Source organism: Hyperolius riggenbachi, chromosome 1, assembly GCF_040937935.1.
Source record: "Hyperolius riggenbachi isolate aHypRig1 chromosome 1, aHypRig1.pri, whole genome shotgun sequence".
Classification (NCBI taxonomy): Eukaryota; Metazoa; Chordata; class Amphibia; order Anura; family Hyperoliidae; genus Hyperolius; species Hyperolius riggenbachi.
The window spans coordinates 576,242,520-576,267,283 of record NC_090646.1 but is presented as its reverse complement, the minus strand read 5'-3'; the positions used below and the strand labels follow the sequence as shown (position 1 = coordinate 576,267,283).

General features: G+C 42.0%; 1 protein-coding gene across 2 annotated transcripts in view; it reads left to right on the top strand.

Annotated features, from left to right (window-relative positions):
• The window catches only part of XRCC4 (X-ray repair cross complementing 4), a 488,621-nt gene that overhangs the window by 70,090 nt on the left and 393,767 nt on the right, over positions 1–24,764 (top strand). For both annotated transcript variants that reach the window (XM_068247937.1, XM_068247936.1), the window contains one exon: positions 22,458–22,618. In XM_068247937.1, coding sequence (XP_068104038.1) covers positions 22,480–22,618 — 139 coding nt within the window. In that variant the 5' untranslated portion in view covers positions 22,458–22,479. The remainder of the gene's footprint in view (positions 1–22,457; positions 22,619–24,764) is intronic.

Genomic DNA, 24,764 nt, shown 5'->3' with positions numbered 1-24,764 from the left:
GTAACATATGGTTAAACAGTCCAAACAGGTACGCTCTCCTTAATTAATCTAATTCCAACTACTTTTTATTAGTATATTGAAATCTTATAATAAGTTGTTCTGAGCTGTTTATGTGCCTGAAGCAGAGACATCTTCTCAGAAAGTGTTTTTTACTTGTTACAGACAAATGTATCAACCTTGGAATGTAAACGAAAATACTGTTATTTCCAGTTTGGATGTGGATTTGAAGCTTTATAGCAGGACAAAGAGCTTTGTGTAACCATTTCATTGATGTTCTGCTAAAAACAAATGCCTGGGATAGTAGCTTTAAAGCTGTTAGTCTTTTAGAGCAAAGTATAAATGCTGACTTTCAGACCACTTTAAACTAATACAACACCAATAATTAAGTTTCCATGTTTTTATTGAACACACCATGTAAACATTCACAGTGCAGGTGGAAAAGGTATGTGAACCGCTAGACTAATGACACCTCCAAGAGCTAATTGGAGTGAGGTGTCAGCCAGCTGGTGTACAATCAATGATATGAGATTGGAGGTGTTGGTTACAGCTGCCCTGCCCTATAAAAAACACACACACCAGTTTTGGGTTTGCTTTTCCCAAGAAGCATTGCCTGATGTGAATGACGCCTCGCACTAAAGAACTCTCAGAAGACCTACAATTAAGAATTGTTGACTTGCATAAAGCTGGAAAGGGTTATAAAAGTATCTTCAAAGGCCTTGCTGTTCATCAGTCCACGGGAAGACAAATTGTCTATAAATGGAGAAAGTTCAGCACTGCTGCTACTCTCCATAGGATTGGCCGTCCTGTAAAGATGACTGCAAGAGCACAGCACAATATGCTCAATGAGGTGAAGAAGAATCCTTGAGTGTCAGTTAAAGACTTACAAAAGTCTCTTGCATGGAATTCATGGGAGGATACCACAGAGGAAGCCACTGCTGTCCCCCCAAAAAACAAAACATTGCTGCACATTTAAAGTTTGCAAAAGAGCACCTGGATGTTCCACACCAGTACTGGCAAAATGTTCTGTGGACAGATGAAACCAAAGTTGAGTTGTTTGAAAGAAACACACAACGCTATGTGTGGAGAAAAAGAGGCACAGCACACCAACATCAAAACCTCATCCTAACTGTGAAGGATGGTGGTGGGGGCATCATGGTTTGGGGCTGCTTTGCTGCGATGTAGCCTGGACGGATTACTATCATCAAAGGTAAAATTAATTCTAAAGCACACAGCCCTGTGATGCCGAACATCCGGGTCCCGGCTTGATGACGTCATCAAGCAGGGACCCGGTGTTCGGTATCACAGGGCTGAGTGCAGCGCGGTGAGTGGAAGCTGGGGCTGAAGGATGATCACAGGAACCAGGTATGGTGAGATATTCTGCTTGCAGGGGCATTTTTTTTATTGATCTGGCCACGGAGGGGGCAGAGTAGTAAGGGGGGGGGGGCACATCTGGCTACCCATAACGGAGGGTGGGGGTAGTGTTCCGAAAGGGGGGGGGTTGCAATGTATTTTGGGGCCCATCAGGGTAACGGGGTGAGGAGTTAATAATGTGGGGCACATCTAATGGTCCTGGGGGCCATAACCTAAAACTGGGCCCACATTTGGCTATAATGGGTAGGGGGCGCTAATCCTGGGGGTACATCTGGCTACAATGGGGAACATTGATCCCGGGGACACATCTTGTTATAATGGTGGGCCCTATTCTGGGGGGCGCATCTGTCTATATGGGGGGCTAGCAAATACGGGGAGATCATTTAGGTGTCGTGAGTAGGGATAAAGTTATGGCTGTTTAAATAGGGACATGGCTAAAGCGTCAAAACTGCTCTAGTCCATAAGGGAAAAGAAGGTCTGGATGCGAAGTGGTTAAATCCAAGGGTTCACATACTTTTTCCACCTGCACTGTAAATATACATGATGTGTTCAATAAAACATGGAAACATTTAATTATTTGTGTGGTATTAGTTTAAGCAGACTGTGATTGTCTATTGTTGTGACTTAGATGAAGATCAGATCACATTTTATGACCAATTTGTGCAGAAATCCATATAATTCCAAAGGGTAACAGCATTACTGTTAGTGATGGATGAATTTGTGCAGTTCATTTTTTAGGAGGCTATCAGTTCATCTGGAACGTTCTGTTTTGATAGTTCTATATTCTATTTAACCCACCTGGCGGTACGCAGTTTCAGTGGCTGTGTCCGCTGGAGGGATTTTTTTTTAATAAAATGTGTTTTTTTTTATTTGTTAGCTAGCACTTCGCTAGCTAACTATGTGCCCCAAGTCCCCCGGCACCTCTCTGACCCCCCCCTCCCCCCCGATCACCGCCGGCAATATTTACCCGTCCGTGATCCCAAGAGAGCCGCAGCTTCACCAATGAGCTTCACTCGTCACTACCGTGACAATCGGACATGACGTCATCGATGTTGTGACGTCATGCGCAGTCCCGATCCTCCCCATAGCGAAGCCTGGAGCTGATTGGGAGGCTGCGCCATTGTGGGATCCCTGGGGGGTACGTATAACGGGGGCGATCGGTGGGGACCGGAGGGACTTGGACCACATGGTTAGCTAGCGAAGTGCTAGCTTAACAAAATACAACAATTTTTATTTTAAAAAAACACTCACGGGGCTATGTGATCCCCTGCGGCGGCTAGCCCGAGCGTTGGTCGGGCTTACCACCAGGGAGGTTAAATGTGTTTTTCAGATATTCAAGGTGAAATGGGTCAATCTTGTTGACTTCCCTTTTGGTTGTATATGGCCTGTGGTTGTAGAGGTTCTATAGGGAGAGCAGGTTGCTTCTAGTGATCCTCTTTGCCAATTGGATGCATTTTTGAAGTGTTGTGCTTCACCTCAAAGTACTCTGTAGTTTACTGTAGTGCTCAAAGGAGATGAACAAATAGTAAACAAAAGCTCTAAAAATGGCACCATAACGCTACTGAAACAATGTTCAGTGTGCAGCAAAACCAGAATACTTTATAAAAATATGTGAAAAAAAACCCCTAAAAATCTACATACCAACAGTGAAACCTCAAACTAGCTATGGAGGATAGTGAGGTAAATGTAATGGTGCATTTTCCTGTTTCAGGGTCAGGACACTTTGCAATCATTAATGAAGCAAATAATTCAAACTTGATCAACAAATTCTGAAGCAAAATGGTAAATGGCCTGTCTGTGATGTAAAAGTTTTTGGTGCATTGAGTCCAAAAAGAACACAGGTGTTTTAAAAAAGAACAACATATTTCAAGACAAGGATCTTTGAGGTTTAGAATGACAATACCAGATTGCTAAATATAATTCATTTAAATTGTGGCTTGGATAAACATGGAAGAACCTGAATGAATCTTTGAAAAGTGGGTTAGATAAGCAAAAAATACCATGGCCAAATTATTTGATAGCCATATTCTTCTGAACAAACATTTCTTTGCCTTGTCTGGTCTGGTCTATAAAGGTATGTGAGAAAAATGTGTTGGGGTGAGTATAGTTGCAGAGTGCTTTAGTCAGGACCATCTTCCACTGTCTCAGTTTGTCAACATCTAGGTAGTGTAAACACTTTCACTTAGGAAATTCCCCCAAAGTAAACAAGAGTATGTGTTTCACAAATCTGACTTTTGTTAAAGCTCAAGGTAGAAAGACTGCTTAAATTAAGAAATGTACATGTTTCATTGTGAGTCTTCTTAGGTTTATACATTTCTAAATACCTATTTCACCAACATGTCTCCACTGTTATTTGACCCAAACATCCAGAAGTCTGGTACCAGTATTGCTGAATTTACTGCAGTGGTGTTAAATCTGCTGCTGTTACAAAGCACTACAGAAGCAATGTATCCATAGGGAGTTTTCTGCCCTACTAATGCAGAACTTGTTCAAAAATCAGACCAGATGTTGAGATAAAGGATTCTGATTGGCTGCTGTGAGCAACGTCTCCACTTTCTCAACACATTTGCTTCACTCTTCCATGCATTGGCTTTGATAAAACTAGGGCTGTGGAGTCGGAGTCGGGGCAATTTTGGGGAATCGGAGTTGGAGTCGAAGTCGTTGACTTCATAAACTGAGGAGTCGGAGTTGGAAGTCGGAGTCGGATGATTTTTGTACAAAATCCACAGCCCTGTTAAATATTAGACTAAGGAGTCGGGTGTCGAGGAGTCGGAGTCATTTTGGGTACCCGGAGTCAGAGTTGGAGTCAGAGTCGTGGTTTCATAATAATCCGATAATAATAATAATCCGAACATTTATATAGCGCTTTTCTCCTGTCGGACTCAAATCGCTCAAGAGCTGCAGCCACTGGGACGCGCTCAGGAGGCCACCCTGCAGTGTTAGGGAGTCTTGCCTTGAACTCCTTACTGAATAGGTACAGACCCTAGCCAGGATTCAAACCCTGGTCTCCCATGTCAAAGGCAGAGCCCTTAACCAGTACTCTATTCAGCCACTTCATAAACTGAGGAGTCGGAGTTGGAGTCGGAAGATTTTTGTCCCGACTCCACAGCCCTGGATAAAACTGCCCGATTATGAGAGCTTCACTGCAGCATCACGTTTAAGCATTACCGTATACAAGAAGACTATATTGCAATGTAGGACCTCAAAACAAAATGATTGCTCTTAAATAAATGAAAGTATTTCTTGCCTGTTTGTATTCAGCACATTATTGTAAATAAATAAAACAAGAGAAATCCTGTTATTCTGCGTTGTGACTGTTCAGAGATGCCTCAGAAGCTCGTTGAAGTCCTGTTGCTCTGTGTAATGATACCCGTCTTTTTATTCAGTTTTCAGCTTGGCTGAGTGTAAATAGCATTTCCATAAAAGCTGAGCTGATTGCATGTTGTAGCACGATTTGAGGGAATCTGTTTATGTTGAGCATCACTGGGAATGTAATGTAAATATGGGTATTTTTCCAACGCCAAGGAAATAAGCTGATTGAACAGTTAGGCTTGTAAAGGACGTGTTACTTTTTAGTCTGACTTGCAGCCTCTATGTGTTTTCTCAGCCACGTAAATCCCATCAAACGTGACAGGTCATCTTCTGGGGTCATGCGTGCCCCAAGTCTCTAGGAGACAGTGTTTGCTTTATGTTTGTGTGTATAACTCTTTCATTTTCCTGCATACAGTAAACTGCTCTTTTGACCCCACAGTTGTCTGCTACTGTATGTGATTTACTTCTCTCCCTGTCTAATGACGCTGCTGTCATTTTATGGCTGTGATCTTCATACTTAACTTTGCTCTTCACAAGGTCTTCTGAAATCAAGGCTGGCTTCTCCTGCATACGAGAGAACCAGTCACTGGAAGATCAATGCCTACATAACATTCAGCAATGTCCTTATCGTTTAGATATAAGGTCATATTGGGGTTAAGAAAGAGCGTGATAATTTGCCCATCTCCTGCTATGATGATGTTGTTATTGTTATGACATATTCAATTGCATACAGTATAATCTCGTTATAGTAAACTCTGATATACTAAAACTTTGGGTATAATAAACTAAATGCCCAGGTCCCGGCCAAGCACTATTATAAGTATGTGGGAGTATCGCCTGAAATAGTAAACCTGGATATAATAGAACTTCTGTTATAGTAAACCTGTTTTTGTGGACCCCGGCAGTAATCTGTATCCGGCTGTAGTGGAAAGTGGGCAGGCGCATTCGTTATAGAGAGACTTATGAGCGGTGGTCAGCGGGCTAGCGCTCTGGCAGCCACTTGTAGCCTGCTTGCTACCTGCACACTTCTCTGAGCCTGCATGGATTACTTCTAAAGCACCAGCTGATGAGGCCTATACTTCCTGTTTATGCACCATGGAGTTTGTGTGTTCTCCCTGTGTGTGCATAGATTTCCTCTGGACATTTTTGTTTCCTCCCACATCCTTTAATCATACTGACCAGTTTATTGGCTTCTTCTTAACCACTTAAGTCTATCTGGGCGGATTTATCCGTCCAGATAGACTGTGCTGCTGAGTGAGGCGCGATCAAAGTCCCCCGCAGAAAAGACGACGCTTTCTAATCAGAGAGCACTGTATTTCTGCCCCCCCAAAAAATTTACAGCCTCCTTATAGTTCCTGGTAGCGTGATCGTACGTTCCAGGACTTTTTTTGACTGTGGCCAAATAGTAAACTGCACCTACATACATTTTTTAAATACTTAATAAAATTATATTACGTCTAAAATTAGCTGTTTACCTCCCAAACTAAAATTACCCAAATACATTTTTTAATTAAAAAATAAATAAAAAAAAAACTACATAAATGGTTACCCTAAGGGTCTGAACTTTTTAAATTTACATGTCAAGAGAGTATCTTATTACATTTTTTAAAATTATAAGCTTGTAAATAGTGATGGACGCCAATTGAAAAAATGCACCTTTATTTCTAAATAAAATATCGGCGCCATAAATTGTGTCTAGGGACATAATTTAAATGGTGTAATAAACGGGACAAATGGGCAAATAAAATACATGGGTTTTAATAACGGTAGCATGTAATAATTTTAAATTATAATGGCCAAAAACTGAGAAATAATAATTTTTTTTCCATTTCTTTCTTAATCTTCCTGTTAAAATGGATTTAGAAAAAAATAATTCTTAGCAAAATGTACTACCCAAAGAAAGCCTAATTAGTGGCGGAAAAAAACAAGATATAGATCAATTAATTATGATAAGTAGCGATAAAGTTATTGGCGAATGAATGGGAGGTGAAAGTTGCTTGGATGCATACGATTTTCGACATTGTAGGCTAAGTGGTTAAAGAAAACCCGAGGTGGATCTTCGGGGGCAGATGGGACACAGAGCCATGTTCTCTGCCTAATGACATGGCTCTGTGTCCCCCAACCGCCGCACTATAGCCCCCCCCCCGAGTTTAGTGACAAGATTTGTCGCTATCTTGGAGGTAAACAAAGGGGAGAGGAATTACCTGCTTAAAGCGCCCGCCAGGGGCGTTCGTATTATTTATTTATTTATTTGTTGTATTTATAAAGCGCCAACATATTACGCAGCGCTGGACATTAATTTAGGTTACAGACAATATTTAGGGGTGACAAACAGCAATATGACAATACAGGAATACAAGAAAACCAGATCACACAGCACAGTATGAGTACAAGGTAATGCTTAGTCAGTCACTGGATGGGAGCATGGAGTTAGGCAAGTTAGGTTCACTCAAATGCATAGCATGGGTGCACAGTAATAGAGGTGCATGATCAGGTAGGACACAAAAGGAGTGAGGACCCTGCCCAAAGGCTTACAATCTAGAGGGAGAGGTAGGGACACGAGAGGTAGGGGACCAGAGTTCGGCTGTGGGTTTAGAGCAATTGTGAGGGGTGGTAGGCAAGAGTGAAAAGGTGAGTTTTGAGGGCCTTCTTGAAGGTGTTGAAGGAGGGGGCTGCCCTAATGGGTGAAGGAAAGGGAGTTCCATAGTGTCGGAGCGGCTCTTGAGAAATCTTGGAGGCGTGCATGGGACTGGGTGATGCGGGGGACGGTCAGGCGAAGTTCATTGGAGGAGCGGCGTAAGCGGCTTGGTGTGTATCTCTGAGTAAGATCAGAAATGTAGGTTGGACAGGTTTTGTGGATGGATTTGTAGGTCAGACACAATATCTTGAATCTGATTCTGGACTGGATAGGAAGCCAGTGGAGGGATTCACGGAGGGGAGCCGCCCTGGTGGAGCGATGGGAGGAGTGGATAATTCTGGCAGCCGCATTCATGATGGACTGCAGTGGGGCTATTCGGGTCTTAGGGAGTCCAGACAGAAGAGCATTGCAGTAGTCGAGGCGGGAAATTATGAGGGCATGGATGAGGAGTTTGGTGGTGGCAGGGGTCAGGAAAGGGCGAATCTTACAGATGTTACGAAGGTGGAAGTTGCAGGACTTTGTGAGGTTTTGGATGTGGGGAGTGAAGGAGAGTGCGGAGTCCAGGGTGACACCCAGACAGCGGGCTTGAGAGGTAGGGTGAATAGTAGTGTGGTTAACAGTGACCTGCACATCTGGGAGGTCCAGGGATGACCGGGGTGGGAAGATCATAAATTCCGTTTTGTCTAGATTTAGTTTTAGGAACCCAGCGGACATCCAGGAGGAGATGGCAGATAGGCAGGATTAGACCTTGTCCATGGTAGTGGTGGATATGTCAGGGGTGTGGAGATAGATTTGGGTGTCATCTGCATACAGATGATAGTTAAAACCCATGGAGGAGATAACCTTGCCAATGGAGGATGTGTATAGGGAGAACAGTAGGGGGCCAAGGACCGAGCCTTGGGGGACTCCCACTGAGAGGTGGTTGGGGGTGGACGAGGACTCATTGAAGGAGGTCGTGAGGGAGCGGTTGGAGAGGTAGGATGAAAGCCAGGTCAGGGCGAGATCGTGAATGCCCATGGATTGGAGGGACTGGAGGAGTAGGGGATGATCTACTGTATCAAAAGCTGCTGAAAGGTCAAGGAGGAGGAGAATGGTGTATTTACCTTCAGCTTTAGCTAAGGCAAGGTCATTGACCACTTTGGTGAGAGCCGTTTCGGTTGAGTGGGCAGGCCGAAATCCAGATTGCAGTGGGTCTAGTAGTGAGTTGGCATTGAGGTACTGGGTCAGGCGTTTGTGAACCAGACGCTCAAGGAGTTTTGAAGCGAAGGGGAGGAGGGAGATCGGGCGGTAGTTGGAGGGTAGCGAGGGGTCGAGGGAGGGTTTCTTGAGCAGAGGCAGTACAGTGGCCTGCTTGAAGTCTGAGAGGAAGGTGCCTGTGGATAGGGAGAGGTTAAACATGGTAGTGAGGACTGGGGCCAGATCCGTGAAGTGAGGCTGAAGTAGATCAGAAGGGATAGGGTACAGGGTTTCCTGAGCTGCCATTGGGCAGCTCTCTCGCCTTGGCCGCGCCTCCTGCTGCCCCCCCCGCCTCCCTGCATGCTATGAGAGACACACAGTCTCTCAGTGCAGCGTCGTGGCCCAGTGGTCACGCAAGTGAAAATGGCCCGTTGCATCCCACGGGAGCGTCGGGGAGCTGCGTTTTTTGCGGCTACCTGATCCGCTCATCCATGTGGATCAAGTATTTTATAAAGAAATGAAAAATATACAGTGCGGCACTCCCTTATTCAAAATGTACAGTGGAAGCAATAAAAGCAAAAGATTTTCTCACCACCTTCGTCTTGATCCTTGCTGTCAATCGCTTTGAGGATGTGTGCTCCATATATGAAAGGGAAAGAGCATATAGATCTATGGATAAATAGAAGAGAAAAAACGTGCACCTTCCGTCCTTTGATATGCGTGTTTATTTTCAGCAGTGGTATTCCATCACATCGGATCTCTTACATCAGGTTTTCAATAGAGTGACCCATGCTGGACGGTTGTGGTGAAGGAGGTGGGTAGCGAGTGAGGATGGCGGAAAGCTTTCCGCCATCCTCACTCGCTACCCACCTCCTTCACCACAACCGTCCAGCATGGGTCACTCTATTGAAAACCTGATGTAAGAGATCCGATGTGATGGAATACCACTGCTGAAAATAAACACGCATATCAAAGGACGGAAGGTGCACGTTTTTTCACATGTGGATCAAGTAACCTACTTTTTTATTTTTTTTTATTTTGAGCCCAACTCGGGCTCTCTTTAAAATGGCCCTCTACTGTGATTGAGATATTGGACTATGACTCTGTAGGGGTATTAGATTGTAAGATCAAAAAAGGATCGATTAGGGCCCTATTTCACCGACTTTGTTTGCGATCACATTTTCGGGTTTTCAGGATCTGCAACTATTTAGTGATCACAAATGCACCGCGATTACATGGTGTTCGCAGTGTCCCTTTTCCAGCAATGCACTTTGGTTTTAACCCATATAAGGATTTTCAATAGCCAACATCAAATCGCTGGTAAAAACATCCCAGTTTAAATGTTGAAAATCGCAATCAGCATTGCATTGTGTATGCACTGCTAATCACAATTTTCAATGTTAAAAGGACGAATCAGTGTTCTCTGCAAAGTGCTATACAGTATAGAATAATATTTACACTAATACTACCACTAGTAATAATAAATATACAGTATATATAGGGCTATTTTCCTGGGCATTTATAGGAAGGTAAGCAATTAATGGCAACATTCTTCCTATCTGCAGATAAGATTAGCTCCATAATTAACCTTAATCAGCAGCTGGGAAAAAGGCAGGCAGATTTGTTAGTGTGTTGCTGGCCTGTAGTGTCACCTTGTGAGAAAACTGATGGATATAGATGGTTCTGCTCTGAACACACAGTGATCTATTGACTGGCTACTTTCTTTTATCTCCGCATAACCTGCTGTTCTCACCTCCTCAGTACAGAGATAGATAGCTAAGGGTGGGTAAGCCATCTCTATAGCATCTGGTTATGGTGCTTTGGGTACAGCGTATAGTGATAAGAGCAAAGGAACAGAAAACATGCAGAAGATGACAAAAAATATGCAGAGAAGTTATGTTGTCAAAACTGGCAAAAAACACGCCCTAGTGTATAGTACCCATTGTACAATAATCTGAAAAGGAATACAAATAAATAGAAGCAAAGAAACGACAGTGGGTATGATTCATCCTACAATGATAAGTCACTACTGCAGTACAATAAAAGCTTTAGGCATTTATACTTCATTGGCTAATATTTATATTCTGAAGCTTATTATTTGATCCTATATACTTGCTTTTCCAATATGTTCGTTAGGACTGACTGTTCCTGTATGTGTAATCTGAGGATCTGCCTGGTGTGCAATCTATATTGTAGACATGTAAATGTTGGCATTGATATATAATGCTTATCTTTACGAATGTAATTATGAATATAGATACATTATTTCTTTATGGCTTTTAATACAAAGCAAAAAAGAAAACTTGCCAAGAAATGATCAACTGCACATTTTACAAACTGACGTTTTAATCCTTGTTTGTAGTTATCTTTGTGGAATAATACCGGTATAGAAATGGGAATTACCTGGGATATTAAACATTAAGAGCATTTTCATCTGTTGATGCAACATTACAACAAAGCTGAATAAGCCCATATGATACATGTTTAAGGTCTTTCCCTTATCATATAAATCTCTCTTCCTCTCTTCCCTGAGTGGGATTACTGTCAGTGCTGTTGCCGTACACCTGACACCTGATTCTGATCTTCAAAAACATATCGCCCTCCTAATCTTTATGGATAATCAAGAAACTCCTCAGCTCTACCTTTGATCACAGAAAACATCTCTGTACATTAAATAGGTTGCATGGCAAGAGTAGGTAGCTTTCAGCTGTTTCAAAAGTAAAATGTAAAAGGAGAATTAGGGTATTGTTGTGAGCTCAGGGTGGATTTAAGAGTCCTTTGTATTTTTCATCTGTAGCAGTGGAGTAGGATTGCTTTACATCCTACCTTGTTACTGCTGCTGACAAAGGTATGTGGCTTAAAGGACAACTGTAACATAATATATACTGTACATATGAATGTTTTCAGTTTGACCCCCTGATCTTATTGGTGTCAGCTTCACTGCTGCCTCTTTTGTGTGTGTGTGTGTGTGTGTGTGTGTGTGTGTGTGTGTGTGTTTTTTTTTTTTTAATTTATAAATCATCATTTTTGTTCCAGTATCCACATGTGGCCATATTGGAAGTCAATATATTAATATAAATAAAAAAATGAAAGTGCCGGTGAGGAGCTGAAAAACTGACACCCATAAGGTCAGGGGGTCACACCGAATACATACATATGTTTATTCATATGTATTGCGGCTGCATACACCTCAGTGGGCCGGCATTAGACAGAGGATGGAGATGGGCAGCAGGAGGGTGGAAATGTATGGTAACAGTGCAGGCTTCCTGTGTCAATATCTCTGACCTGTGTCAATGACTATAATGTCAGAGATATTACTGGTGGTATGCGGGGACCGGCGGTGGCTGCAAGAGAACACTGACCACGCAGACAGGTATGTCAATCTTCAAGGCATATGCCGCTGCCGTCAGTTTAGATAGCAAATTTTGATTACAGGTATTCTTTAAAGTGGTCTGAAACTCTGACATGACATTCAATAAAGATGTGTTTTCCTACTTTTTATTACTCATATAGTTATCATACATTATCATAATTGCTTTTGTGCATATGTGATATTGTCTGTTTACAAATTACAAGTTTCCAAAGTATAGTTTATCGTGCCCTAATAGCTGTCATTGCATTTTATTCAAACTGCTTTTTATTATATATCAACATCTTTTAATGAGCTATTCTGGACTGTGTGTGTGTCTGAAGCGCAGAGAGTTCCTTTTAACTTGTTACACTGTGTTTACACACATTGTAACAACATTGGAATGCAAACAAAGATACTGTTATCACTAGTGTGGATGCGGATTTGAAGCTGAATAGCAGGACAAAGTGGTTTGTTTAACCATTCCAGTGATGTCCTGCTAAAAATAAATTCTGGGATAGTAGCTTTCAAGCTGTGAGGAATCTTTTAGAGCAAAGTAGAAATGCTGGCTTTCGGACCACTTTAAGTGGGCCTATATTTATATTAGAACATCCCATTGTGAAAATCTTTAACCACTTGAGGACCCACCCTTTACACCCCCTTAAGGACCAGCATTGAATTCTGTGATCTGTGCTGGGTGGGCTCTACAGCCCCCAGCATAGATCAAACACCAGGCAGAGAGATCAGATCACCCCCCTTTTTTCCCCACTAGGGGGATGATGTGCTGGGGGGGTCCGATCTCTCCTGCCTGCGTGTGGCTGGCGGGGGGGGGGGAGGGCACCTCAAAGCCCCCCTCCGCGGCCAAATTCCGCTTCCCCCTTTCCTACCTGGCCCCCTGGTGATCGGGGCTGCACAGGATGCTATCCGTCCTGTGCAGCCTGTGACAGGACGTCCCCTGTCACATGGCGGCGATCCCCGGCCGCTGATTAGCCGGGATCGCCGATCTGCCTTACGGCGCTGCTGCGCAGCAGCGCCGTACAATGTAAACAAATCGGATTATTTCCGCTTGTGTTTACATTTAGCCTGCGAGCCGCGATCGGCGGCCCGCAGGCTATTCACGGAGCCCCCCGCCGTGAATTGACAGGAAGCAGCCGCTCGCGCGAGCGGCTGCTTCCTGATTAATTAGCCTGCAGCCGGCGACGCAGAACTGCGTCGCTGGTCCTGCAGCTGCCACTTTGCTGATGCGCGGTATGAGTGCGCGGTCGGCAAGTGGTTAAAGAGGAACTCCAGTGAAAACAATGCAATACAAAGTGCTTCATTTTTACAATAATTATGTATAAATGGTTTAGTCAGTATTTGCCCCACGTACAATTTTTCCTCTCCCTGATTTATTTGCTGACATTTATCACATGGTGGCATCTTACTGCTGACAGTTCATGTCAGTGGAAGGAGATGCTGTTTGCTTTTTTGGCAGTTAGACCCAGCAGTAAACAGCTATTTCCCACAATGCAATGAGGTTCACAGACAGGAAACTCAGGACCACTGTAGGAGTGGATTCACCACAATATCAGCCGTACAGAGCCCCCTTAAGATATATTTGAGAAAAAGAAAAGATTTATCATGGAAGGGGGTATAAGCTACTGATTGGGATGAAGTTCAATTCTTGGTTACAGGTTTTCTTAAATGATTCATACATGAACATGCAGATCATCTTATCAAATAATGAATTTCCATTTCTATGAGGTGAAGCAAAAGCAGAGTCAGGAGACCTCCCACTGTGAGAGGATGCGGACTGAGCATAGATTCTTACATGGCTATTTAATAAGCAAGTGAAGTATGGTCCAGTTTTAGTCATGGAACATGCTGAGATCTAACCAAGTAATGTTAATTCAGTCAATGCCTTCAATGACTAACTGTACACAGTTTATTGCAAGCTTTTGTAACTTAAAGTTTCTTTTTCAGGCATGATACACAGCTGGATTAGAATTGTACAAAACCTTTGTATGGTTCACATCCATTTTTTTATCATGCCCAAAGCAATACGCTATTTACAGTAAGTCATTAAAGGTATTACCTGAATCATTGTTGATTTAGATGTTGGCATGACAATTTATTATTTTGGCAATGCCTGAAGGCTTAAACCATTTGAAAATAAAAGTTTACAGTATATAAAATAGTTAATGTAAAAGATCTACATTTAACATTGGTGAGTGCTTTACTTACTAACCCCTGAAAATCTACATAGTAAACAGAAAAAGCACTTGCCAAGTGACTATAGCCTGTTTTCATCCACTCAACAATTCATTTCTAGGTTGGACTCTCTGGTCCATATGCAATTAACTTTTTCTCCCGAGTCTTCTCCAAGAAAAGAGCTTAAGAAGGTACATATTACCTAGGAGAAAACTCAGGAGAAAAGGTCAATTGCATATCGGCCTCTCAGTTGAACATTACAGATATTTTCATACATGGGCCCATATGTAATTCACTTTTTCACCAGAGTTTTCTACTAGGTGATATTTTCAAACTTGTCAATAAAATGTTGTAACGATCGGTGTAACACAGAGAGGATCTGATTACCGGTGATCTGCAGTATCACCGAGAATACAGATATATACCCGATTATTGATGATCTGCAGTATCACCGATAATCAGATATATCTCTAACCTCTGGACACCTGAGTAGTATGAGTGTTTGGTGCAACAGTAGTACTTTGAGGAGAGCACCCGTATAGAAGGTGCTAGGCAGTATGAGATACTGTTTGGAGATTGGTTCCTTCCAAAGGTCTGATGCTCCCCAAGGGGCGGAGCCAGGCTGAGAGTGGGAAGGACCAGAGAGTGAGTGACACCAAAGGTGAAGTGTCACTGACAGGTCTGTGAACTATCTTCCAACAGGGAAGATAGTTCTCGAGGTCGGGCAAGCCAGGTCTACAACACACAGACAGATACGGTACATAGACAGGAGACTGATTCGGTAGTCCTAAAACGAGCATGGTTTGGCAACAGAGTACCAGATATAGCGAAGTACCGAATCAGTAAACAGAAGAGTGGTCAGGAAAGCAGAAGGTCATAACAAATAATCGACAATGCCTAGACTTGGGTGTGAGCTCCTTGATCATCAACACCCCGGAACTGGTCTAGAATATAACACAGATGTTAACAGGATTCCTAGACTAAGGTGTGAGCTCCTTGGTCATCAACACCTTGGAAACTGGTCTAGCAAATAATACAGATACTGACAAAAGGTCTGAGTGCTACCACGTAGTGATCGCAACGGCAGACAACCAGCAAATGCCCAGCCACCAGTATATATAGTTCAGCGCTCTCCAGCGCCTCCCCCAAGTGCTGGACCAATGGCAACCGTTTCTGGCGTCAGCTGACCAGCCTGGTCAGCTGATCCCCCACTGACTGACATAAAGCTCTTCCTCCCAGCGCGTGCGTCCACCTAAACCTATGTGGACTACAGCTCCCAGCCATACCATAACTTTGGTGTGAAATGCCCGCTGCGCTGCACGCGGAATCCGCCGCCATGCCACCAGCGCATGCGGCAGTTCCTCCGCGTTCAGGCAGACACAAAGACGAGTGAGCAGTTGCATCAGCTGCCGCGCTGGACGCAGAACCCGCCGCCCTGCGGCGGTGCTTCCGCGTTTTCTCACAAATGTGTTTTAAAATTACCAGCAAGCAAAAAATACTCAAAATTATTTTGATAGTACTTTTCCACCAACTTTGAGCTCCTTATTCCATCGCAAAATGTTAAAAAGTTAATCTAACTCAAAGATGAAAAATTATCTCCTAGGAGAAAACTCAGGAGAAAAACGTAATTGCATATGGGCCCAGGTGCAGCAGGAGAGCCTGGGGTAAGACAATCTCACTGCACCATGTCACGTTGGACTTTATACTGCATCAGCGCTGACAGTGTAATATGCATAGCTCCACCACCACCACCCTGCTAGACAGGAAGTACATCACAGTTTTTTTTCTTGATAGCTGCGTGGGCGCTGCACCACCACCGCAAAAATCTAAATAGATTGTTGTGGAGCTATACACTCTAATGCAGAGTCTGTGTCAACTGATTTGTCGTAAGCACTTCTGCCTCATCCCGTCGCACTGTGGGTAGTGTGGCCAGTCTCATTGATATTAATGGCCACTGTGATGGGGGAGTGGTGGGAGAACATACCGTGATGCTCTATGTGCAGAAGTAGCCTATACTGTAGTGGTCTTGCAAAACAAAAAAAAATTACCATATACAAATATCATATAAATATACTCTTGATAGTGTACAACATGATGTAAGTACCTAAATCTTAATTATTCTGAAAGCATGTATTATTTGGTTAGTCGTTTATGAATAATAGATACAGAATTTTGATATTGATTTAAATTTATGAAACAGAGGACCTTGTTTCTTTGATAAAAAAAAAATCCCATATGAATTTTTGTTTTTCACATTTAAGCAATTATTAAAAGTAATATAGAATCACTTTTACTTCCTTTTATGCACATTCTTGAGAGTAGATTTGGTTAAGTACTGTAATTATTGACCAAAAGACTTGTTTTAAGTTTAACTTTTCCTTCTTTTATTATTATTATTATTATTATTATTAAATGATTCATTTTAGCAAATAATCCCTTCTCTTATAAAACTCACTCTGGAATGAAGTACAGCCCAATTTGCTCCTGTTTATGTAGGAACAGTGACAGTAGGGTATTGTTCTGTGTTAGATCAGAGTTACGGCAGCAAGTTTTCAACCAGGTTGATACCATTCGTTGGCTAACTTTAAAAGATTCAAAGAGTAACCTTTGACCAATATCGTCTGTTGAGGATCGGGACCGGTTCCCTTGAGCGACATTGCTGGGCCTGGCTGAACAGATGTGAAGTCATCTGTATAGCTGACAACGTGCTCTATTGCTATGCGGAAAGGCGGAAGGACTATGTGGCTGGTGGGGGGGGGGGGGGAGGCTAGGCCAGGGGGATTGCTTGTGGAGCGGCAGTCGGGGAGGGGGGGGGGGAGCTGTACACAGGCATGATTATCAGTTATCTGCCACCTCAAACAATTTTGTGTACATACCTTAGGTTTTCAGATATCCAACAGACCTTCTACAGACTCCATTTCCTTTGGGGCAAAGGCTATATAGTCTGAAGAAGGTCTATTGGAAGACTAAAAATTTAGTCTTTAAATCTTTTAAACTTATCCACTAAATGGTATCTGAAAACTTGCTATTTTAGGAACAGTAAGGATTTTTTTATTGTACATGAAGTGAAATTACGGCTGCAATCAGTATGACAAAAATAGGTGAAGACGCTCACAATCTGTACACTAATAATAGAGAACAATGGGAAATCAGGCAGTAAGTTCCAGTCCTGATCAAGCTTTTCAACGCTGCAGTTAAATCCATATTGTATTGTGATCATTTTTTCTTTTTTCTCTGCATGGCTGCTTTGTTGAGGTGGTTTTACTTGAGCAATCACCTCATGGATACTCAACGTGACTCATCCTGACAGACTTCATTTAGAGGAATTTATAGATTTGAGGTTTTATAAGATGAGGACGCTACTATTAGCTGTAACATCATAAAAATACGAACCTTCAATTTTTTTCACCAATTTTTCTCTGGCAATTTTTTTTAAATTAAAGTTGCCCAATAACAGTACAATTTTTCCTTAGATGCGAACTTTCAATCAGATATGTAGAGAAAATGAATATGAAACAATTCTTTCATCGATTGATTTGAAAAATGATATCAATCCGAATGTTGGTTTCACGATCCTATCTAAAGTGAAAAAATGCTTTAAGCAAAACATTTATGGGAACAGTTGCACGTTCCTCACCTCCTCGGAATCTAATGCTGCAATTTTCCTCCTGTCCTCCGAGTGGCGCTCTACCCCTATGGTGAAACTCTTGTCTGTCGTCATTTGACATACAGTGTTCTCGGGTGATCAAGAGCCTCAGAAGACTGGAAAATGACAGGCTGCCAGTGTCCAGGGCCTGGCCTGGGGTGGGGTCACCCTAAACTTGGCTTGGGGTTACCGCCAAGGTGGTCAACAGAATACAGTTAATGTAGGTGAAAATAAAGTGAAAATAGAAGGTAATATGACCTCATGATGGTTGTTTTTTTAAAGCCATGGATTAAAATTACCGAATACTGTATATGTGTGTGTGTATATGTGTTTATGTGTGAAGACATTCTCAACAGCGCAGCTATTAGAGCAATCTTCTGAAACTCAAAAAATTACAATATCGTGCAAAAGCGCATTTATTTTAGTAACTCAACTTAAAAGGTGAAACTAATAAATGAAATAGGAACCCTTTGCAGGTGTTTTGGATTAATTAGCTGATTAGAGTCTGACACTTTGAGCCTTGAATGTTGAACATTTTCACAATATTCTAAGGTTTTGATTTTGCGATTCTCATAAGCTTTAAGCCATAATCATCAAAATTATAACAAATAAAGGCTTCAAATAGCTTGCTTTGCTGGAAATGTCTATTACATATATTAGTTTCACCTTTTACATTGAACTACTGAAATAAATGCATTTTTACACAATATTCTATTTTTTTTTAGTTTCATCTATATTGTATCGTTAACGGGCACCTTGAAATTAGCTGCAAAGTTAAGTGTTTATCCACCTCTCCTTCTGTTTTATTATGACATGTATCACCATCCTCTATAATAAAACCCTACTGTCTCTGCGTCCCGTGCAGGGCTGTGGAGTCGGAGTTGGAGTCGGAGTCGTGGCACTTTTGGGCACCCGGAGTTGGAGTCGGAGTCGTGGTTTCATAAACTGAGGAGTGGGAGTCGGAGTCAGATGATTTTTGTACAAAATCCACAGCCCTGTTAAGTATTTAAGGATTTGGAGTCGAGGAGTCAGAGTCGGAGCCATTTTGGGTACCCAGAGTGGGAGTTGGAGTCGGAGTCGTGGTTTTAAAAACTGAGGAGTCAGTCGGAGTCGGAAGATTTTTGTACCGATTCCACAGCCCTGGTCCCGTGTCCCTGTGTGTGTCCCACGTGCGCATTGCGCATGTGCAGGGACGCAGAGACATTGAGGGAGAGTGACGCGCGGCAGGCGGGGGCGTGCGAGGGTGGGCGTGTGCGTTGGAAATGTGTTTGCGTGGTGGGTGCAAGCGCACTGACAGACCTAGCCCGTTTTGAAACGGGCTTAGGTCCACTAGTTATTAATAATATCATATCAATAGTAATTATCTCTTTTTATTTATATATATATATATATATATATATATATATATATATATATATATATATATATATATATATATATATATATATATATATATATATATATATATTATAGATAGATAGTTATAGTCAGTAGTAATTGATATAAAGGTGTGGATTTTTCCAGTTGACCTTCAGTAGCGGACCAGTTGTTCTAACATTATGGTAACATAAACATAGTAAAAGAAGGTGAAATGTGTCCAGCACAAGTGTTGGAGACGTGTTGTCTGCCCCCTGTTTATTTGTGTGACATATAATACCTCAGTGGAGCTGTTTTTAGAGACATTTGAATCCTCTGGGGCTGGCCACACAGGAATCCCTGCATCTTCTTTCTTCACCAGTGGCTGAATCTCTTATGCAGTAGCACACAATGTGGACACATTGTTAAGTCAAATGATTTCCAACTGCCCATGTTTTGCTCAGTAATGTTAAACACTTAAAGAGGAACTGTAGTGAGAATAACATCATTTTTACAATATTCACTTAGAGATTATTTAGTCAGTGTTTGCCCATTGCAAAATCTTTCCTCTCCCTGATTTACATTCTGAAAGGTATCACAGGTGATGACATCTTTAGTCCTGCCAAGTGATCTGTAAGAACTGTGCGTTACTGAGAGTTCTATGCACAGAGGGAGATCTTGAATGCTTGGCAGATGGAAAAATCTGTTATTTCCCACAATGCAACGAGGTTCACAGACAACAGCAAACTGTCAGGACCATGACCATGACATTACACTGTGGGAGGGGTTTTATCACAATATCAGACACACAGACTGCCCCCCCCTCCCCCCTCCGATGATCTATTCGACAAAAGGTAAAGATTTTTCATGGAAAAGGAGGTATCAGCTACTGATTGGGATGAAGTTCAATCCTTGGTTAAAGTTCCTTTTTAAAGGCATCACTTCTATTAGTTTTTGTAAACTTGAATATTGGCAACAGCACAGTTTAGGTGACTACTTCGCCCATGCCAAACTCATCATACAGGGTGGTACTTTTTATTTTGCTACTGAAGCTGTTTAATTTGGGCAACCCTTCCCAGATTATGCCTACAGTAAATAAACTGGGTGCTGGCATTTGGCTGTTGCTTTCTCAAATGTGGAGTAACTATAATTTAAATAGCAGGCTATCAAATGTGGTAGACGGTATAATACGTAAGTAAGATACTTTTTACCTTAACTGGAGTGCTTGTGATATTCTTGATTATGGAGTTTCAAATGGTGCCATCCAATCCAGTTGCAGTTAGCATGCACTAAGAACTATGATGATCACAGATAATTGTCAAATATGTTATACACATACAGACTCCTGCAAATTGGAGTCTACTGAATCACAATCTCATACACACAATTCTGCATGTCTTCATTTTTAAGTTTTGCTACCAAGGGGTTTTGCCCAAAAACATAGGGTTTTTAAACCCTGCTACAAAGCTCACACTACTTATAGTAGCTTAAAGAGGAACTCTGTGTGAAAATAATGTAGTAAAAAAAGTGCTTCATTTTTTACCATAATTATGTATAAATGATTTAGTCAGTGTTTGCTCATTGTAAAATCTTTCCTCTCCCCGATTTACATTCTGACATTTATTACATGATGACATTTTTACTGTGGGCAGGTTATGTAGCTGCTCCTAGCTGTTTTGGCTGTTAGAGACAGCTGTAAACAGCTAATTCCTGTCTGTGAACATTGTTACATTGTGGCAGTTTGCCCAGAGTACCGCGGTACTCAGAGCTTCTTGTGGGAGGGGTTTCAGCACAAAATCAGTCATACAGCGCCCCCTGATGGTCTGTTTGTGAAAAGCATTATTTTTCTCATGTAAAAGGGGGTATCAGCTACTGATTGGGATAAAGTTCAATTCTAGGTTGGAGTTTCTCTTTAAGAAGAAATATAGGCAAAACTAAATAATAATTCAAACAATAATAATATTTATTGTTCTATAATTCTATTATAAATGTAAATGTATCTTTAAGAAGGTATTTGCAGAATCATAGTTTAAGGGTTAGTAATTATGAGTAAGCATCAACATTCTCACCAATTGTAGCATCACCCGAGGAAGAGGGGACTCCATCAATCCTCTGTAAGGGAAAACGCCTGGCGACACAGTCCATCACGTCTGTTGGTCTCCGCAAAGTCCTAGAGTCCAGGTGTTTTCCCAACCCAATTATACCCCCTGAACCAGTGGTCCTCAAACTAAGGCCCGCGGGCCGAATGTGGCCCCCTGAGGCTTTTTTACCGGCCTCCCACTCACAAATTGTATCACTTATAGATGCGGTCAGCTACATCTTTAAATATTGTGGGTCCGCACCACCCATCCACATGGATGGCAGAAAGCAGTAATTCACTGGTTTCCAATCAAATTCCAGATCAGGTGACACTGCTGTCCACTGCAGGTTGTTACCTGGGTATGCTTCACTGTCTGGCCCGCAAAGACTTCTACATCATTTTATGTATACTCCGGCCCCCCAGCAGTCTGAAGTACATTGACCTGGCCCTCGACCCAAAACGTTTGAGGACCCCTGCCCTAAACCATAACACGCAAGGGCATACACGGTTGCTGTCATAGGTCTGTGATCACAGTATAAACCTATGATATCCGCTTTTGCGAAATACAACACAGTTGAGCGTGGACACCTTGTGCACAGGCAATGGACAGCATTGTCTTTGGCCTTTAAAAACCAAACAAAACCGTTTGGAACAAGATAAAAGTGGAACTGCAATGTAACAAACATATGCTGACCTAAAGTTACCTCCAGAGTAATTCCAGAGGCTCGAGGGTAACTCCAGAGCTCCAGTGTAACTTTATAGATCAGATGAGATGTGAGCAGTAATCTTTCATACATACAGTCCATATACACATGTGTATCTCACAAGGGAACCCTGTTTAGTCTACAATGGAGGAACATAACATTCATGAGAATAATATATTTTTGTGTAAAATCTCAGTAAGTAAAGGATGAATATCTCTTAATTCAGCTTTCTTCTCTTTACATAGGGCCAACTCTTCTTGACCTCATAAACTTAAGCATTTGCCTTGAGCTGATGCATGAGTGTATTCACAGCTTTATAGCCTCTGCCATACCATCATATTCAGCTTTACAAATGTGCAGATCAGGAAACATGCGTGTCCAGATAGATGCCTAGTTTACTGTAACATTGGCTACCCCAATGCTCAGCGTAAAACTGTGCAGAGTACTTGTAGAATTCGATATGGTTCTCTCCATGCTACTGCTGACCAAATTTATAGCCATGTAAGAAAGTCTGACCAGATGTGAGGCCATGCGACTCTGACCATGAATACCCTCGGAAGTGAGTTTGGGAGGGGAAGAGTTAGATCTTAGGGTGCATAAATATAAGTTTGATTTAAATCTGTTTTATTTTGCAGCCAATATTCCTAATAGACACCCATGGAGAAAAAGGTTCAGAAGATTGCTATTGCCTCTAACCCAGGAGGGACATATTTCTTGCAGATTGGCTGGAAGAAAGATTTGGATAAAGGATTTTCTGTGACACTTTGCAATGGAAACACTGCATGGATTGGCAAAGGTAAAAATTTAAAAAAATACCTTAAATGTACCCTTCTATATTAAATGATTGTTACCTTAACTGTCAGAATTTCGATTACATTATGGCAGCAAAGATAACAAAAGTAAAATATATTTCACAAATGATTAATGTTTGCCCCCCCAAAAAATCTGAAGCTCATGGGACGTTGAAAACCGTCTTTAGTACTGCAAGGCGCAGACGCAGCTTCCATTCCAGTGTACCGCACAAATATAAAAATAAGTTAAATTAACATAGATTACTAGTTCCTCTAAATATTCATTGATATGGCCAAAGTCAGGAGTAATAGAGCCACAGTCAGCCTCTATATGGTGAGTTCTTGCTTGCCTCCCCTCTACATGTTTTATATTGATAATTTAAAACCAAGAGACTCCCAACACTTAGATATTCAAACGGGTTATTCTCTTAAGAACAGCTATAAGGACACACGTGACTAGGGTACCACAGTGGGTGCTCTTCAAGCGGGTCGCTTCTCTCCTTTGCTGCTCATGGGCTGTCATGGGCTATCTGAGTCCTACAGAAGTGCTTTACTAATGTTAGCTCATTCCTTTGTGAGGCAACAGTGCTGACAAATATAATATTGTGTAAGTATGATATGTATAGTGCGGTGCCTGCCAGGGAAAAAAAGACCAAGTGGGACCACTAAAAAATTCCTGAAACCAGTGTCCTGAACAGAATATGAACTGAGACACTAATAGCACTGCAAGGACAGAATGCTAACCACTTCATCCAGGATAATGGGATTGATTTACTAGGGGTGCGCAATAGTAGAAATGACTGGAAAATACAAGATGCAGTACACCATAAATGCAATTTTTCAAAATGTGTTTGCTATCAGCAGACATAAACTTACATCCATCACTCACTTTATATCTTACCTAATAACAACAATGAGCAACAACAATGAAACATTTGTGTACTGCTGTTCTCCTGTAGAACTCAGGCCTCTTGCACACTGCATGCATTTCAGATTCCGATTCCGCTTTTTAATCTGTTTTTACATCCGATTCCGATTCAGATTTTTAATCTTAACTGCATGCTGCGTTTTTTGATCCGTTTTTCTGTTGAATGTATTCAAGGAAAATCGGAAACAGAATCGGAATCGCAATCGGAATCGGAAAACGGATTTGCAGTGTGCAGGGAGCCTCAGAGTGCATCTGTAGGACCCAAAGGGTATAATAAAGTCCCATGGCATCTGCATCCACTGGCTGTGTCCGTGTCAGCCGTAGTGCACATGTGCAGGGCTGCAGCCACATGCACATGGTCGTTGCATGGGTGTGGTCATAGCCTTCTGCGCACTACGCACTATGGCTGACAGCACTGTATGCCTGGGACTGTTCTAGCACCCATTATTATATTTAATGTCTAGTCACTATATAAAAAGGATTAGAAAAAGTGTAGAGAATTTGACTTCTCCCCTGATGACAGCGTATAGCCGAAACCTGGTCGGGAAGGAGAGACAGTCTACTCCTAAGACTGCCAGAAACGGTTTCTCTTATGTAAGGTGCGCATGACTGATGTCAGTGCAGAGACCTTATAGGCGATTTGGTGCAGTAAGGGTCCAGTGTGCATAGACCTGCAAAGTAAGTTGTGTGTTTTTATATATGATTTTAATAAAGTGAAATCCCCCTGTTGCAATTGAGACTGAGCCTGTGTTGTGGGTTTTACCCTTGGGGGTGGCCACATCTTGTTTATGAGCATCGGGTGTCTGCAGGCAGCAACACTGTTGTGGTTATATGAGCAGCGCTGAGGATCATACATATCTATTCGTCTATTCTATTGTGGATTGGAAACCTCTGGCAGCTACTACCATTATTATACCATCTAGCGCTCAATCTTCAAGTATGAATTTGACTTTGTGATGACACATGCACTCACCCACAACACAAATGTATCTTTAATATATGCACAAAGGCCTGGAGTTATTGAAAAAAAGTATTTACCAATTGTGCATTAATTCCCTTGAAATTTCACAATCACCAGTTTACTAACTGTTAATGAACTCCCTAGTGTTATGAAATGACCTAGGTGACTGATTCAATCTTTTGCCAGCCAATAGGAACATTTTTGTTTTAAAGAAACCTGCCCAGGATTTCTTGACCATGTATGATTTCCAGTGTCCACTCAT